This window comes from Oncorhynchus nerka, linkage group LG8, assembly GCF_034236695.1.
Source record: "Oncorhynchus nerka isolate Pitt River linkage group LG8, Oner_Uvic_2.0, whole genome shotgun sequence".
Classification (NCBI taxonomy): Eukaryota; Metazoa; Chordata; class Actinopteri; order Salmoniformes; family Salmonidae; genus Oncorhynchus; species Oncorhynchus nerka.
In genome coordinates this window covers 57,405,321-57,422,946 of record NC_088403.1, presented here as the reverse complement: position 1 = coordinate 57,422,946, position 17,626 = coordinate 57,405,321, and the positions used below count along the sequence as shown (strand labels likewise).

Here is a 17,626-nt window from a genome sequence, read left to right as displayed (position 1 = left end):
AAGAAGTGGTCGATACTCAATCATATAATTCACTGGCTTTAATACGGTTTATTCAACTTCAGCCTTCGTTTGGATAGATGTTAGAAGATGGAGTTAAAAGTCAATACGTCTGTGAAACCATGGCAATACGGTTTACTGTGGAGAGCCAATGTTAACTCACCAAATAGGCTTTAAGCCTCCTCGTCCAATCAATACATTTCTTTAGGTTTATTCATGATCCTTAAAAGGAAAATGATTCCATGATTATTTATTCGATATGAGAGAGATCCTCTGGAAACAACAATACATTCTTCTCCTCCTCTCCTCTGTTGTCATGGTATCCACATGCAGTAGCTATATTCATCAAGTTGTCATGTTTTGCAGGTGTCTCTGGACCAGTACCACACAGAAGAGGAGATCTACCAGCTGTCTCTACAGAAAGAGCCACGCAGTGCTAAACCGGCGGTGAGAGCTAGGGGCCAATAGGGGCCAATGTGTTCTTCCAGCTTATATCTTATTGAACTTCTTCTATGTGTTCTTATAACTGATATAGGAAGTCGACGTATTCTTGTAATAGCTTATAGGAAACACATTTCTTATTGTACAGCTTATAAGAAACCTAATCATGTGAACACTGTTGTTCTCAACTTTCATTGCTTCTAGGAAGTCTCTGGAGAACTCTCTCGTTTGGGAACTCTCTCTTCCCAGAACTATCTTTGCTGAAATGACAACAATTTCCGCTTCATAAGTCATTGATTTATGTTCCCGTCTTTTCATTGGTTTGGCAGAACTCCGGCTCCTCCCCTGCGCCTGCCCCCCAGCCATCGATGATTGACGAGTGGGCTGCGTCGGTGAAGCCCAAAGCCGACCCTGCGGTCATCAACAAACACATAGAGAAGATGGTGGATGTACGTTACGCTATGATTCTCACATCTAGCCTGGTTTAAACAGATTGAATGCTGTCCTCAATGGTGAGCGCAGCATTTAGTCTGGTTCAACTCACATCCAATTGATGGCTAATTACAACGTGTTGAGGCCATGTAATTGGCTTGGAACATAGTCGTTATCCTCACAGCTACCCTGTTTTTAATACACAACGAGTCCCAGTCACGACAACCGTAGTACTCTGTTTTGATATGCTGTGGTGATGTGTGTTTCCTCGGTTACAGTCTGTCTTCAAGAACTTTGACACTGACGGGGACGGTCACATCTCCAGGGAGGAGTTTGAGATCATCAGGAACAACTTCCCCTACCTCAGCAAGTTTGGAGAACTGGACAAAAACCAGTGAGAGACAAAAGCAGCATCCCAGCAACTGTTAACCATCGGCTACGTAGCAACAGTCACGAATAACTGATATTGTAACCGTAGGCCACGTAGCAACAGTCACGAATAACTGATATTGTAACCGTAGGCCACGTAGCAACAGTCACGAATAACTGATATTGTAACCGTAGGCTACGTAGCAACAGTCACATATAACTGATATTGTAACCGTAGGCTACGTAGCAACAGTCACGAATAACTGATATTGTAACCGTAGGCCACGTAGCAACAGTCACGAATAACTGATATTGTAACCGTAGGCTATGTAGCAACAGTCACGAATAACTGATATTGTAACCATAGGCCACGTAGCAACAGTCACAAATAACTGATATTGTAACCGTAGGCTACGTAGCAACAGTCACATATAACTGATATTGTAACCGTAGGCTACGTAGCAACAGTCACGAATAACTGATATTGTAACCGTAGGCTACGCAGCAACAGTCACGAATAACTGATATTGTAACCGTAGGCCACGTAGCAACAGTCACGAATAACTGATATTGTAACCGTAGGCTATGTAGCAACAGTCACGAATAACTGATATTGTAACCGTAGGCCACGTAGCAACAGTCACAAATAACTGATATTGTAACCGTAGGCTACGTAGCAACAGTCACATATAACTGATATTGTAACCGTAGGCTACGTAGCAACAGTCACATATAACTGATATTGTAACCGTAGGCTACGTAGCAACAGTCACTTATAACTGATATTGTAACCGTAGGCTACGTAGCAACAGTCACATATAACTGATATTGTAACCGTAGGCTACGTAGCAACAGTCACATATAACTGATATTGTAACCGTAGGCTACGTAGCAACAGTCACTTATAACTGATATTGTAACCGTAGGCTACGTAGCAACAGTCACTTATAACTGATATTGTAACCGTAGGCTACGTAGCAACAGTCACATATAACGGATATTGTAACAGTAGGCTACGTAGCAACAATCACGAATAACTGATATTGTAACCGTAGGCTACGTAGCAACAGTCACATATAACTGATATTGTAACCGTAGGCTACGTAGCAACAGTCACGAATAACTGATATTGTAACCTTAGGCCACATAGCAACAGTCACGAATAACTGATATTGTAACCGTAGGCTATGTAGCAACAGTCACGAATAACTGATATTGTAACCATAGGCCACGTAGCAACAGTCACAAATAACTGATATTGTAACCGTAGGCTACGTAGCAACAGTCACATATAACTGATATTGTAACCGTAGGCTACGTAGCAACAGTCACATATAACTGATATTGTAACCGTAGGCCACGTAGCAACAGTCACGAATAACTGATATTGTAACCGTAGGCTACGTAGCAACAGTCACGAATAACTGATATTGTAACCGTAGGCTACGTAGCAACAGTCACATATAACTGATATTGTAACCGTAGGCTACGTAGCAACAGTCACATATAACTGATATTGTAACCGTAGGCTACGTAGCAACAGTCACTGTTAACTGATATTTTGACCATATATGTTATAGTATTACACCATTAGATCAGGAAAGAGACACATCTTGTTAATCATCTCATTATCTCTTTCACTCGCTCTCTCTTCCTCTCTCCCCCTATCCCTCTCATTCTCGCTCTCCATTTCTCCCTCTCGCTCTCTCTCCCTCTCCCTCTCTCTCCCTCTTGCTCTCCCTCCCTCTTGATCTCTCTCCCTCTTGCTCTCCCTCCCTCTTGCTCTCCTCCCTCTTGATCTCTCTCCCTCTTGATCTCTCCCTCCCTCTTGATCTCTCCCTCCCTCTTGCTCTCCCTCCCTCTTGCTCTCCCTCCCTCCCTCCCTCTTGCTCTCTATCCCTCCCTCTTGCTCTCTATCCCTCCCTCCCTCTTGCTCTCTATCCCTCCCTCTTGCTCTCTATCCTCCCTCTTGCTCTCTATCCCTCCCTCTTGCTCTCTATCCCTCGCTCTTGCTCTCTATCCTGCCCTCTCGCTCTCTATCCCTCCCTCTTGCTCTCTATCCTGCCCTCTCGCTCTCTATCCCTCCCTCGCTCTCTATCCCTCCCTCTTGCTCTCTATCATGCCCTCTCGCTCTCTATCCCTCCCTCTTGCTCTCTATCCCTCCCTCTCGCTCTCATTCCCTCTCTCTCCTTCCCTCTCCCTTCCGCTCTCCCTCTCTCCCTTCCGCTCTCCCTCTCTCCCTTCCCTTCCGCTCTCCCTCCGCTCTTCCCCCTCTCTCCCTCGCTTTCCCCCTCTCTCCCTCGCTCTCCCTCTCTCTATCCCTCTCCCTCTCGCTCTCCCTATCCCTCTCGCTCTCCCTATCCCTCTCGTTCTCTCTATCCCTCTCGCTCTCTCTATCCCTCCCTCTCGCTCTCTCTATCCCTCCCTCTCGCTCTCTCTATCCCTCCCTCTTGCTCTCTCTCCCTCCCGCTCTCCATCCCTCTCGCTCGCCCTCTTCCTCTCCCTCTATTCCTCCCCCTTCCTCTCCCTCTATTCCTCCCTCTTCCTCTCCCTCTATCCCTCCCCCTTGCTCTCTATCCCTCCCTCTTGCTCTCTATCCCTCCCTCTCGCTCTCTATCCCGACCTCTCGCTCTCGTTCCCTCTCGCTCTCGTTCCCTCGCTCTCGTTCCCTCTCTGTCGTTCCCGCTCCCTCCCTCCCTTCCGCTCTCCCTCTTTCCCTTCCGCTCTCCCTCTCTCCCTTCCGCTCTCCCTCTCTCCCTTCCGCTCTCCCTCTCTCCCTTCCGCTCTCCCTCTCTCCCTTCCGCTCTCCCTCTCTCCCTTCCGCTCTCCCTCTTTCCCTTCCGCTCTCCCTCTTTCCCTTCCGCTCTCCCTCTTTCCCTTCCGCTCTCCCTCTTTCCCTTCCGCTCTCCATCTTTCCCTTCCGCTCTCCCTTTCGCTCTCCCTCTTTCCCTCCCTCTCTCCCTTCCGCTCTCCCTCTCTCCCTTCCGCTCTCCCTCTCTCCCTTCTGCTCTCCCTCTTTTCCCTTCTGCTCTCCCTCTTTTCCCTTCCGCTCTCCCTCTTTCCCTCCCTCGCTTTCCCCCGCTCTCCTCTCTCTATCCCTCTCGCTCTCTCTATCCCTCTCGCTCTCTCTATCCCTCACGCTCTCTCTATCCCTCTCGCTCTCCCTCCCTCTTGCTCTCCCTCCCTCCCTCTTGCTCTCTATCCCTCCCTCTTGCTCTCTATCCCTCCCTCTTGCTCTCTATCCTCCCTCTTGCTCTCTATCCTCCCTCTTGCTCTCTATCCCTCCCTCTTGCTCTCTATCCCTCGCTCTTGCTCTCTATCCTGCCCTCTCGCTCTCTATCCCTCCCTCTTGCTCTCTATCCTGCCCTCTCGCTCTCTATCCCTCCCTCGCTCTCTATCCCTCCCTCTTGCTCTCTATCATGCCCTCTCGCTCTCTATCCCTCCCTCTTGCTCTCTATCCCTCCCTCTCGCTCTCATTCCCTCTCGCTCTCATTCCCTCTCTCTCCTTCCCTCTCCCTTCCGCTCTCCCTCTCTCCCTTCCGCTCTCCCTCTCTCCCTTCCGCTCTCCCTCTCTCCCTTCCGCTCTCCCTCTCTCCCTTCCGCTCTCCCTCGCTTTCCCCCTCTCTCCCTCGCTCTCCCTCTCTCTATCCCTCTCCCTCTCGCTCTCCCTATCCCTCTCGTTCTCTCTATCCCTCTCGCTCTCTCTATCCCTCCCTCTCGCTCTCTCTATCCCTCCCTCTCGCTCTCTCTATCCCTCCCTCTTGCTCTCTCTCCCTCCCGCTCTCCATCCCTCTCGCTCGCCCTCTTCCTCTCCCTCTATTCCTCCCCCTTCCTCTCCCTCTATTCCTCCCTCTTCCTCTCCCTCTATCCCTCCCCCTTGCTCTCTATCCCTCCCTCTTGCTCTCTATCCCTACCTCTCGCTCTCTATCCCGACCTCTCGCTCTCGTTCCCTCTCGCTCTCGTTCCCTCGCTCTCGTTCCCTCTCTGTCGTTCCCTCTCCCTCCCTCCCTTCCGCTCTCCCTCTTTCCTTTCCGCTCTCCCTCTCTCCCTTCCGCTCTCCCTCTCTCCCTTCCGCTCTCCCTCTCTCCCTTCCGCTCTCCCTCTCTCCCTTCCGCTCTCCCTCTTTCCCTTCCGCTCTCCCTCTTTCCCTTCCGCTCTCCATCTTTCCCTTCCGCTCTCCCTTTCGCTCTCCCTCTTTCCCTCCCTCTCTCCCTTCCGCTCTCCCTCTCTCCCTTCCGCTCTCCCTCTCTCCCTTCCGCTCTCCCTCTCTCCCTTCCGCTCTCCCTCTCTCCCTTCCGCTCTCCCTCTTTTCCCTTCTGCTCTCCCTCTTTTCCCTTCCGCTCTCCCTCTTTCCCTCCCTCGCTTTCCCCCGCTCTCCCTCTCTCTATCCCTCTCGCTCTCTCTATCCCTCTCGCTCTCTCTATCCCTCTCGCTCTCTCTATCCCTCTCGCTCTCTCTATCCCTCTCGCTCTCCCTATCCCTCTCGCTCTCCCTATCCCTCTCGCTCTCTCTATCCCTCTCGCTCTCCCTATCCCTCTCGCTCTCTCTATCCCTCTCGCTCTCTCTATCCCTCTCGCTCTCTCTATCCCTCTCGCTCTCTCTATCCCTCTCGCTCTCTCTCTCGCTCTCTATCCCTCTCTCTCTCTATCCCTCTCGCTCTCCCTCTCGCTCTCGCTCTCCCTCTCGCTCTCCCTATCCCTCTCGCTCGCTCTATCCCTCTCGCTCGCTCTATCCCTCTCGCTCGCTCTATCCCTCTCGCTCTCTCTATCCCTCTCGCTCTCTCTATCCCTCTCGCTCTCTCTATCCCTCTCGCTCGCTCTATCCCTCTCGCTCTCTCTATCCCTCTCGCTCGCTCTATCCCTCTCGCTCGCTCTATCCCTCTCGCTCTCTCTATCCCTCTCGCTCTCTCTATCCCTCTCGCTCTCCCTATCCCTCTCGCTCTCCCTATCCCTCTCGCTCTCCCTATCCCTCTCGCTCTCCCTATCCCTCTCGCTCTCTCTATCCCTCTCGCTCTCCCTCTTCCTCTCGCTCTCCTTCTTCCTCTCCCTCTCTCTCCCTCTTGCTCTCTATCCCTTTCTCTCTCTCTCTCTCTCTTTCCCTCCCGCTCTCCATCCCTCTCGCTCTTGCTCTCCCTCTCCCTCTATCCCTTCCTCTCCCTCTATCCCTCCCTCTTGCTCTCTATTCCGCCCTCTTACATTTACATTTACATTTAAGTCATTTAGCAGACGCTCTTATCCAGAGCGACTTACAAATTGGTGCATTCACCTTATGACATCCAGTGGAACAGTAGTGCATCTAAATCTACCTATCCTAGGTATTCCTTAAAATACCTAGGATAGGATAAAGTATTCCGCCCTCTTGCTCTCTATTCCGCTCTCGCTCTCTCTCCGTCTCGCTCTCTCTCCGTCTCGCTCTCTTTCCGTCTCGCTCTCTCTCCGTCTCGCTCTCTCCGTCTCGCTCTCTCTCCGTCTCGCTCTCTCTCCGTCTCGCTCTCTCTCCGTCTCGCTCTCTTCCCTATCGCTCTCTCTCCGTATCGCTCTCTCTCCGTCTCGCTCTCTCTCCGTCTCGCTCTCTCTCCCTATCGCTCTCTCTCCCTATCGCTCTCTCTCCGTCTCGCTCTCTCTCCGTCTCGCTCTCTCTCCCTCTCGCTCTCTCTCCGTCTCGCTCTCTCTCCCTCTCGCTCTCTCTCCCTCTCGCTCTCTCTCCCTCTCGCTCTCTCTCCCTCTCGCTCTCTCTCCCTCTCGCTCTCTCTCCCTCTCGCTCCCTCTCGCTCCCTCTCGCTCTCTCTCGCTCTCTCTCCCTCTCGCTCTCTCTCGCTCTCTCTCCCTCTCGCTCTCTCTCCCTATCGCTCTCTCTCCCTATCGCTCTCTCTCCCTATCGCTCGCTCTCTATCGCTCTCTCTCGCTCTCTCTCGCTCTCTCTCGCTCTCTCTCGCTCTCTCTCGCTCTCTCTCCCTATCGCTCTCTCTCCCTATCGCTCTCTCTCCCTATCGCTCTCTCTCTTTATCGCTCTCTCTCCCTATCGCTCTCTCTCCCTATCGCTCTCTCTCCTCTCGCTCTCTCTCCCTCTCGCTCTCTCTCTCCCTATCGCTCTCTCTCCCTATCGCTCTTCTCTCCCTCTCGCTCTCTCTCCCTCTCGCTCTCTCTCCCTCTCGTTCTCTCCCTCTCGCTCTCTCTCCGTCTCGCTCTCTCTCCTCTCGCTCTCTCTCCTCTCGCTCTCTCTCCCTATCGCTCTCTCTCTCTCTCTCTCTCTCGCTCTCTCTCGCTCTCTCTCCGTCTCGCTCTTCTCCCTATCGCTCTCTCTCCCTATCGCTCTCTCTCCCTATCGCTCTCTCTCCCTATCGCTCTCTCTCCCTCTCGCTCTCTCTCGCTCTCTCTCCCTATCGCTCTCTCTCCCTATCGCTCTCTCTCCCTCTCGCTCTCTCTCCCTATCGCTCTCTCTCCGTCTCGCTCTCTCTCCGTCTCGCTCTCTCTCCGTCTCGCTCTCTCTCCGTCTCGCTCTCTCTCCGTCTCGCTCTCTCTCCCTATCGCTCTCTCTCCGTCTCGCTCTCTCTCCCTATCGCTCTCTCTCCCTCTCGCTCTCTCTCCCTATCGCTCTCTCTCCGTCTCGCTCTCTCTCCCTATCGCTCTCTCTCCCTATCGCTCTCTCCGTCTCGCTCTCTCTCCGTCTCGCTCTCTCTCCGTCTCGCTCTCTCTCCCTATCGCTCTCTCTCCCTATCGCTCTCTCTCCCTATCGCTCTCTCTCCCTATCGCTCTCTCTCCCTATCGCTCTCTCTCCCTATCGCTCTCTCTCCCTCTTGCTCTCTCCCTATCGCTCTCTCTCCCTATCGCTCTCTCTCGCTCTCTCTCCCTATCGCTCTCTCTCCCTCTCGCTCTCTCTCCCTCTCGCTCTCTCTCCCTATCGCTCTCTCTCCCTATCGCTCTCTCTCCCTCTCGCTCTCTCTCCGTCTCGCTCTCTCTCCGTCTCGCTCTCTCTCCCTCTCGCTCTCTCTCCGTCTCGCTCTCTCTCCGTCTCGCTCTCTCTCCGTCTCGCTCTCTCTCCGTCTCGCTCTCTCTCCGTCTCGCTCTCTCTCCGTCTCGCTCTCTCTCCGTCTCGCTCTCTCTCCCTATCGCTCTCTCTCCGTCTCGCTCTCTCTCCCTATCGCTCTCTCTCTCTCGCTCTCTCCGTCTCGCTCTCTCTCCCTATCGCTCTCTCTCTATCCCTCTCCGTCTCGCTCTCTCTCCCTATCGCTCTCTCTCCGTCTCGCTCTCTCTCCTCTCGCTCTCTCTCCGTCTCGCTCTCTCTCCGTCTCGCTCTCTCTCTCCGTCTCGCTCTCTCTCCGTCTCGCTCTCTCTCCGTCTCGCTCTCTCTCCCTATCGCTCTCTCTCCCTATCGCTCTCTCTCCCTATCGCTCTCTCTCCGTCTCGCTCTCTCTCCCTATCGCTCTCTCTCCCTCTCGCTCTCTCTCCCTATCGCTCTCTCTCCCTCTCGCTCTCTCTCCCTCTTGCTCTCTCCCTCTCGCTCTCTCTCCCTCTCGCTCTCTCCCTCTCGCTCTCTCCCTCTCGCTCTCTCTCCCTCTCGCTCTCTCCCTCTTGCTCTCTCCCTCTCGCTCTCTCCTTCTCGCTCTCTCCCTCTTGCTCTCTCCCTCTTGCTCTCTCCCTCTTGCTCTCTCCCTCTCGCTCTCTCCCTCTCGCTCTCTCCCTCTCGCTCTCTCCCTCTCGCTCTCTCCCTCTCGCTCTCTCCCTCTTGCTCTCTCCCTCTCGCTCTCTCCCTCTCGCTCTCTCCCTCTCGCTCTCTCCCTCTCGCTCTCTCCCTCTCGCTCTCTCTCCCTCTTGCTCTCTCCCTCTTGCTCTCTCCCTCTTGCTCTCTCCCTCTTGCTCTCTCCCTCTTGCTCTCTCCCTCTTGCTCTCTCCCTCTTGCTCCCTCGCTCTCTCTTCCTCTCGCTCTCTCCCTCGCTCTCTCTTCCTCTCTCTCCGTCTCGCTCTCTCTTCCTCTCCGTCTCCCTCCCGCTCCCGCTCTTTCTCCGCCTCGCTCGCTCTCGCTTCCTCTCCATCTTGCTCTCTCTTCCTCTCTGTCTTGCTCTCTCTCCCTCTCCCTCCCTTTCACCCTCTCTCCATCGCTCACTTTCTCATTCTCTTTCTGCCCCTCCCCTCTTCAGTTCAAGGGGCTTTATTGTCATGGGAAACACATGTTTACATTGCCAAAGCATGTGAAATATATAATAAACAAAAGTGAAATAAACAAAGATGAACAGTAAACATTACAAACAGTTCCAAAGGAATAGAGACATTTCAAATGTCGTATTATGTCTATATACAGTGTTGTATCGATGTGCAAATAGTTAAAGTACAAAAGGGTATTTACAATGGTGTTTGTTCTTCACTGGTTGCCCTTTTCTTGTGACAACAGGTCACAAATCTTGCTGCTGGGATGACACACTGTGGTATTTCACCCAGTAGATATGGGAGTTTATCAACATTTGATTTGTTTTAGAATTCTTTGTGGATCTGTGTAATCTGAGGGAAATATGTGTCTCTAATATATTGGGCAGGAGGTTAGGAAGTGCAGCTCAGTTTCCACCTCATTTTGTGGGCAGTGAGCACATAGCCTGTCTTCTTTTGAGAGTCAGGTCTGCCTACTGCAGCCTTTCTCAATAGCAATGCTATGCTCACTGAGTCTGTACATAGTCAAAGCTTTCCTTAAGTTTGGGTCAGTCACAGTGGTCAGGTATTCTGCCACGGTGTACTCTCTGTTTAGGGCCAAATAGCATTCTAGTTTGCTCAGTTCTTTTGTTAATTCTTTCCATTGTGTCAAGTCATTATCTTTTTGTTTTCTCATGATTTGGTTGGGTCTAATTGTGTTGCTGTCCTGGGGCTCTGTGGGGTCTGTTTGTGTTTGTGAACAGAGCCCCAGGACCAGCTTGTTTAGGGGACTCTTCTCCAGGTTCATCTCTCTGTAGGTGATGGCTTTGTTATGGAAGGTTTGGGAATCCCTTCCTTTTTGGTGGTTGTAGAATTGAACAGTTCTTTAAAAGGGCTTTGATAATGTGCATCGGCCTAATTCTCCTCTGAATGCATTATTTGGTGTTTTACGTTGTACACATAGGATTTTTTTGTTGTTGCAGAAATCTGCATGCAGAGTCTTAATTTCGTGTTAGTTCTCTTTTGTGAATTCTTGGTTGGTGAGCGGACCCCAGACCTCACAACCATAAAGGGAAATGGGTTCTACAACTGATTCAAGTATTTTTTTAGCCAGATCCTAATTGGTATGTCGAATTTTATGTTCCTTTTGATGGCATAGAAGGTCCTTCTTGCCTTGTCTCTCAGACCGTTCACAGCTTTGTGGAAGTTACCCATGGCGCTGATGTTTAGGCCGAGGTATGTATAGTTTTTTTGGGTGCTCTAGGACAACGATGTCTAGATGGAATTTGTATTTGTGGTCCTGGCAACTATTACTATTACTATTATTTGGAATACCATGAGGCCGGATGCTGCAGACTGTTCTAGAGCCCTCGCCAATTCGTTGATGTACCGTGCCTTCAGAAAGTATTCAGACCCCTTGTCTTTTCCCACATTTTGTTACGTTACAGCCTTATTACAAAATAAATACTCAATCTACACACAATATCCCATAATGACAAATCAAAAACAGTTTTTAAACGTTTGTAAAAAAATATATATATAACAAAAATATATATATAACAAAAATATATATAACAAAAATATATATACAACAAAAATATATATACAACAAAAATATATATATAACAAAAATATATATATATACTTTATCTACATAAGTATTCAGAGCCTTTGCAATGAGACTCGACATGGAGCTCAGCTGCATCCTGTTTCAATTTATCATCCTTGAGATGTTTCTACAACTTGATTGGAGTCCACCTGTGTAAAATTCAATTGATTGGACATGATTTGGAAAGGCACACGCCTGTCTATATAAGGTCCCACAGTTGACCGTGCATGTCAGAGCAAAAACCAAGCCATGAGGTCAAAGGTATTGTTCTTAGAGCTCTGAGACAGGATGTGTCGAGGCACAGATCTGGGAAGGGTACCAAAACATTTCTGCAGCATTGAAGGTCCCCAAGAACACAGTGGCCTCCATCATTATTAAATGGAAGACGTTTGCAACCACCAAGACTCTTCCTAGAGCTGGCTAAACTGAGGAATCGGGGGAGTCAGGGAGGTGACCAAGTACCCGATGGTCACTCTGACAGACCTCTAGAGTTCCTCTGTGGAGATGGGAGAACCTTCCAGAAGGACAACCATCTCTGCAGCACTCCACCAATCAGGCCTTTATGGTAGAGTGACCAGATGGAAGCCACTCCTCAGTAAAAGACAAATGAAAACCCACTTGGAGTTTTCCCAAAAGGCACCTAAAGACTCTTTGACCATGAGAAACAAGATTTGCTGGTCTGATGAAACCAAGATTAAACTCTTTGCTCTGAATGCAAAGTGTCACATCTGGAAGAAACCTGGCACCATCCCTATGGTGGTGGCAGCATCATGTTGTGACAGGGACTGGGAGACTTCTCAGGATCGAGGCAAAGATGAACGGAGCAAAGTACAGAGAGATCCTTGATGAAAACCTGCTCCAGACCGCTCAGGACCTCAGACTGGGGTGAAGGTTCACCTTCCAACAGGACAATGACCCTAATCACACAGCCAAGACAATGCAGGAGTGGCTTTGGGACAAGTCTCTGACAAGTCTCTGAATGTCCTTCAGTCCCAGCCAGAGCCTGAACCTGATCGAACATCTCTGGAGAGACCTGAAAATAGCTGTGCAGCAACGCTCCCCATCCAACCTGACAAAGATTGAGATGATCTGCTGAGAAGAATGGGGGAAACTCCTCAAATACAGCTGTGCCAAGCTTGTAGCGTCATACCCAAGAAGACTCGAGGCTGTAATCACTGCCAAAGGTGCATCAACAAAGTACTGAGTAAAGGGTCTGAATACTTATGTAAATGTTTATTTTTATTTTTTATAAATTAGCAAACAATTCCTGTTTTTGCTTTGTCATTATGGGGTATTGTGTCTCGATTGATGAGGGAAATAAAACAATTTAATACATTTTAGAATAAGGCTGTAATGTAACAGAATGTGGAAAAAGTCTAGGGGTCTGAATACTTTCCCAAAGCACTGTATATGTTGAAGAGTGTGGGGCTCAAGCTGCATCCCTGTCTCCCCCCACGGCCCGAGGAAAGAAGTTTGTGTTTTTAGCCTATTTTGTTTTGTGTACATGGATTTTATAATGTTGGATGTTTGTCCCCCAACACTGCCTTCCATCAATTTGTATAGCAGACCCTCATGACAAATTTAGTCAAACTTTTTTTGATTTTTTACATCAACAAAGCATGCTGACTTGCTGCACCCTCGAACTCTACTGTGATTATTATTATTTGACCATGCTGGTCATTTATGAACATTTGAACATCTTGGCCATGTTCTGTTATAATCTCCACCTGGCACAGCCAGAAGAGGACTGGCCACCCCTCATAGCCTGGTTCCTCTCTAGGTTTCTTCCTAGGTTTTGGCCTTTCTAGGCAGTTTTTCCTAGCCACCATGATTCTACACCTGCATTGCTTGCTGTTTGGGGTTTTAGGCTGGGTACAGCACTTTGAGACATCAGCTGATGCAAGAAGGGCTTTATAAATACATTTGATTTGATTAGAAGTCTTTGCCGGTGTTTTGGTTCGTTTGTTTGTCAATTGGAATGTGTATATTTGATCATTTCATTCAGGATACCATCAACACCACAGGCCTTTTTGGGTTGGAGGGTTTGTATTTTGTCCTGTAGTTCAATCAAGGTAATTGGAGAATCCAGTGGGTTCTGGTCGTCTTTAATAGTCCATTCTAAGATTTGTTTTTGATCAGGTATATGTTTTTGCTGTTGGTTCTTTGTTATGGAGCCAAATAGATTGGTGAAGTGATTTATCCATACATCTCTGTTTTGGATAGATAACTCTTCGTGTTGTTTGTTATGGAGCCAAATAGATTGGTGAAGTGGTTTATCCATACATCTCTGTTTTGGATAGATAACTCTTCGTGTTGTTTGTTTCTTCCTTCAATTTGTTTTTGCATTCTTCATCAAACCATTTGTCATTGTTGTTTATTTTCTTCAGTTGTCTGCTTAATTTTTTGATTTGATATGGGAGCTTAGAGGTCAAATATACTGTTTAGGTTTTCTACTACCTTTACCATTACAGTGAAACGTTATGTCCAGGAAGTTGTCTAAAAGGGATGGAATTTGTTTCCTAACAGTTTTTTGGTAGGTTTCTACACTACCTGCCATCTATAGTATTTCTTAATATTATGCAGTTACTATGGCTTTGATGCCTCATGATTGAGTATTGCTCTGTTCAAGTAGACTGATTTTGCTGTGGCCTGATGGGTGTGTCAGTGGGCTGACTGCGAATGCTCTGAGAGACTCTGGGTTGAGGTCCGTGATAAAGTAATCTACAGTACTACTGCCAAGGGATGAGTTATAGGTGTACCTACCGTAAGAGTCCCCACAAAGCCTACCATTGACTATGTACAAACCCAACGTGCGACAGAGCTGCAGGAGTTGTGATCTTTTTGTTGTTGTTGGTTGTTTTGCCGTAGTGGCTAGGAGGGTATATTTGGGAGGGGAAGGCTGTCAGGTAGGTGTTTGTCCCCCTGTGTGTTAAGAGTGTCAGTTTCTTGTCCAGTTCTGGCATTTAGGCCGCCACAGACTAGTACCTGGAAATGGTTAATCTCCCCTTCTAGGATGGAGAAGCTGTCTTCATTAAAGTATGGGTATTCTATTAGGGGGATAGAGGTAGCACAGATTAGGACATTTTTCGCTGTTGAGATCATTTGATAAATCATTTCTAGCCAGATGTAAAATGTTCCTGTTCTGACATATTTACTAGAGAGGGTTAGATCTGCTCTATACCAAATGAGCGTACCCCCTGAGTCCCTTCCCTGTTTCACTGCTGGTAGTTTGGTTGATGGGACTACCAGCTCTCTGTAACCTAGACAGCAACCAGTGGGCCCGTTTTCTCTATACCACATTTATTTCAGATGAAAATGTCTGTATTTCCAATTTCTTTGATGAAGTCTGGGTTCCCGGCTCTTTAGGCCAATGGCAGATGACCTTTCTCTCTCTCTCTCTCTTTCTCTCTCTCTCTCTCTTCTCCCCTTCCTCCTCCCCACCTCTCCCTCCCTCCAGAGATGGGCAGATCAGCCGGGAAGAGATGATCGACTACTTCATGAAGGCCAGCTCTCTGCTCAACTGTAAGATGGGCTTCATCCACACCTTCACAGAGACCACCTACGTCAAACCCACCTTCTGTGAACACTGCGCTGGCTTTGTGAGTATCTTATCCACTGGTCAGTTTTTTATTTCAGCTTTATTTAACCAGGTAGTCCAGTTGAGAACACCTTTATTTAACCAGGTAGAACAAGTTCTCATTTGCAACTTCGACCTGGCCAAGATAAAGCGTAGCAATTCGACACAATACAACAACACAGAGTTACACATGGAATAAACAAAACATACAGTCAATAATACAGTAGAACAAAAGAAAACAAAAAGTCTATATACAGTGAGTGCAAATGAGGTAAGATAAGGGAGTTAAGGCATTAAATAGGCCATGGTGGCGAAGTAATTACAATATAGCAATTAAACACTGGAATGGTAGATGTGCAGAAGATGAATGTGCAGGTAGAGATACTGGAGTGCAAAGGAGCAAGATAAATAAATAAATACAGTATGGAGATGAGGTAGGTAGATAGCCCATCTGTACACTGCCCATCTATGTACAGGTGCAGTGACCTGTGAGCTGCTCTGACAGCTGATGCTTAAAGTTATTGAGGGAGATATGAGTCTCCAGCTTCAGAGATTTTTGCAGTTCGTTCCAGTCATTGGCAGCAGAGAACTGGAAGGAAAGATGACCAAAGGAGGAATTGGCTTTGGGGGTGACCAGTGAGATATACCTGCTGGAGCGCGTGCTACGAGTGGGTGGTGCTATGGTGACCAGTGAGCTGAGATAAGGTGGGGTTTTACCTAGCAGAGACTTGTAGATAACCTGTAGCCAGTGGGTTTGGCGACGAGTATGAAGCGAGGGCCAACCAACGAGAGCGTACAGGTCGCAATGGTGGGTAGTGTATGGAGCTTTGGTGACAAAACGGATGGCACTGTGATAGACTGCATCCAGTTTGTTGAGTAGTGTTGGATGCTATTTTATAGATGACATTACCGAAGTTGAGGATTGGTAGAATGGTCAGTTTTACGAGGGTATGTTTGGCAGCATGAGTGAAGGATGCTTTGTTGCGATATAGGAAGCCGATTCTAGATTTCATTTTGGATTGGAGATGCTTAATGTGAGTCTGGAAGAAGAGTTTCCAATCTAACCAGACACCTAGGTATTTGTAGTTGTCCAAGTATTCTAAGTCAGAGCCGTCCAGAGTAGTGATGCTGGACGGGCGAGCAGGTGCGGGCAGTGATCGGTTGAAGAGCATGCATTTAGTTTTACTTGCGTTTTAAGAGCAGTTGGAGGCCACGGAATGAGAGTTGTATGGCATTGAAGCTCGTCTGGAGGTTAGGTAATACAGTGTCCAAAGAAGGGCCAGAAGTATACAGAATGGTGTCGTCTGCGTAGAGGTGGATCAGAGAATCACCAGCAGCAAGAGCGACATCGTTGATATATACAGGGAAGAGAGTCGGCCCGAGGATTGAACCCTGTGGCACCCCCATAGAGACTGCCAGAGGTCCGGACAACAGGCCCTCCGATTTGACACACTGAACTCTATCAGAGAAGTAATTGGTAAACCAGGCGAGGCAATCATTTGAGAAACCAAGGCTGTCGAGTCTGCCAATAAGAATGTGGTGATTGACAGAGTCGAAAGGCTTGGCCAGGTCGATGAATACGGCTGCACAGTAATGTCTCTTATCGATGGCGTTTATGATGTCGTTTAGGACCTTGAGCGTGGCTGAGGTGCACCCATGACCAGCTTTGAAACCAGATTGCATAGCAGAGAAGGTAGAGTGGGATTCGAAATGGTCGGTAATCTGTTTGTTAATTGGAATGCTTATTTAAGATGGTGAGGAAGGCACTTTCAAAGAATAGCCAGTCATCATCTACTGACGGGATGAGGTCAATGTCATTCCAGGATACCCCGGCCATGTCAATTAGAAAAGCCTGCTCGCAGAAGTGTTTTAGGGAGCGTTTGACAGTGATGAGGGGTGGTCGTTTGGTTGCAGACCCATTACGGATGCAGGCAATGAGGCAGTGATCGCTGAGATCTTGAAAACAGCAGAGGTGTATTTGGAGGGCGAGTTAATTAGGATGACATCTATGAGGGTGCCCGTGTTTACAGATTTGGAGTTGTACCTGGTAGGTTCATTGATAATTTGTGTGAGATTGAGGGCATCAAGCTTAGATTGTAGGATGGCCGGGGTGTTAAGCATGTCCCAGTTTAGGTCACCTAGTAGCACGAGCTCAGAAGATAGATGGGGGGGGCAATCAATTCACATATGGTATCGAGGGCACAGCTGGGGGCAGAGGGAGGTCTATAGCAAGCGGCAACAGTGAGAGACTTGTTTCTTGAAATGTGCATTTTTAGAAGTATAAGCTCAAATTGTTTGGGTACAGACTTGGATAGCCTGCAGAGTTCTGTATTACTATCTTTGCAGTACATTGCAACACCACCCCCTTTGGCAGTTCTATCTTGGTGGAAAATGTTTTTGTTAACGATGGAGATTTCAGGGTTTTTGGTGGTTTTCATAAGCCAGGATTCAGACACGACTAAGACATCCGGGTTGGCAGAGTGTGCTAAAGCAGTGAATAAAACAAACTTAGGGAGTAGGCTTCCAATGTTAACATGCATGAAACCAAGGCTTTTACGGTTACAGAAGTCAACAAATGAGAGCACCTGGGGAGTAGAGCTAGGCACTGCAGGACCTGGATTAACCTCTACATCACAAGAGGAACAGAGGAGAAGTAGGATAAGGGTACGGCTAAAGGCTATTCGAACTGGCCGTCTAGCATGTTCGGAACAGAGAGTAAAAGGAGCAGGTTTCTGGGAACGATAGCATAGATTCAAGGCATAGTGTACAGACAAAGGTAAGGTAGGATGTGAGTACATTGGAGGTAAACCTAGGCATTGAGTAATGATGAGAGAGAGTCTCTAGAGACGTTTAAACCAGGTGATGTCATTGCATATGTAGGAGGTGGGACAACATGGTTGGTTAAGGCATATTGATCAGGGCTAGAGGCTCTACAGTGAAATAAGACAGTAATCACTAACCAGGACAGTAATGGACAAGGCATATTGACATTAGAGAGAGGCATGCATAGCCAAGTGAACATATGGGTCCAGTGAGTGGTTGGGCTGACTGGGGACACGGCGATTCAGACAGTTAGCAGGC

At 48.6% G+C, this 17,626-nt stretch overlaps 1 protein-coding gene across 2 annotated transcripts in view; it reads left to right on the top strand.

The window, feature by feature from the left end:
* Positions 1-17,626, top strand: part of LOC115133630 (RAS guanyl-releasing protein 2-like) — a 73,577-nt gene that overhangs the window by 41,590 nt on the left and 14,361 nt on the right. For both annotated transcript variants that reach the window (XM_029667066.2, XM_029667065.2), the window contains exons 10-13: positions 364-444; positions 768-887; positions 1,149-1,264; positions 14,426-14,567. In XM_029667066.2, the coding sequence (XP_029522926.1) occupies positions 364-444; positions 768-887; positions 1,149-1,264; positions 14,426-14,567 (459 nt within the window). The remainder of the gene's footprint in view (positions 1-363; positions 445-767; positions 888-1,148; positions 1,265-14,425; positions 14,568-17,626) is intronic.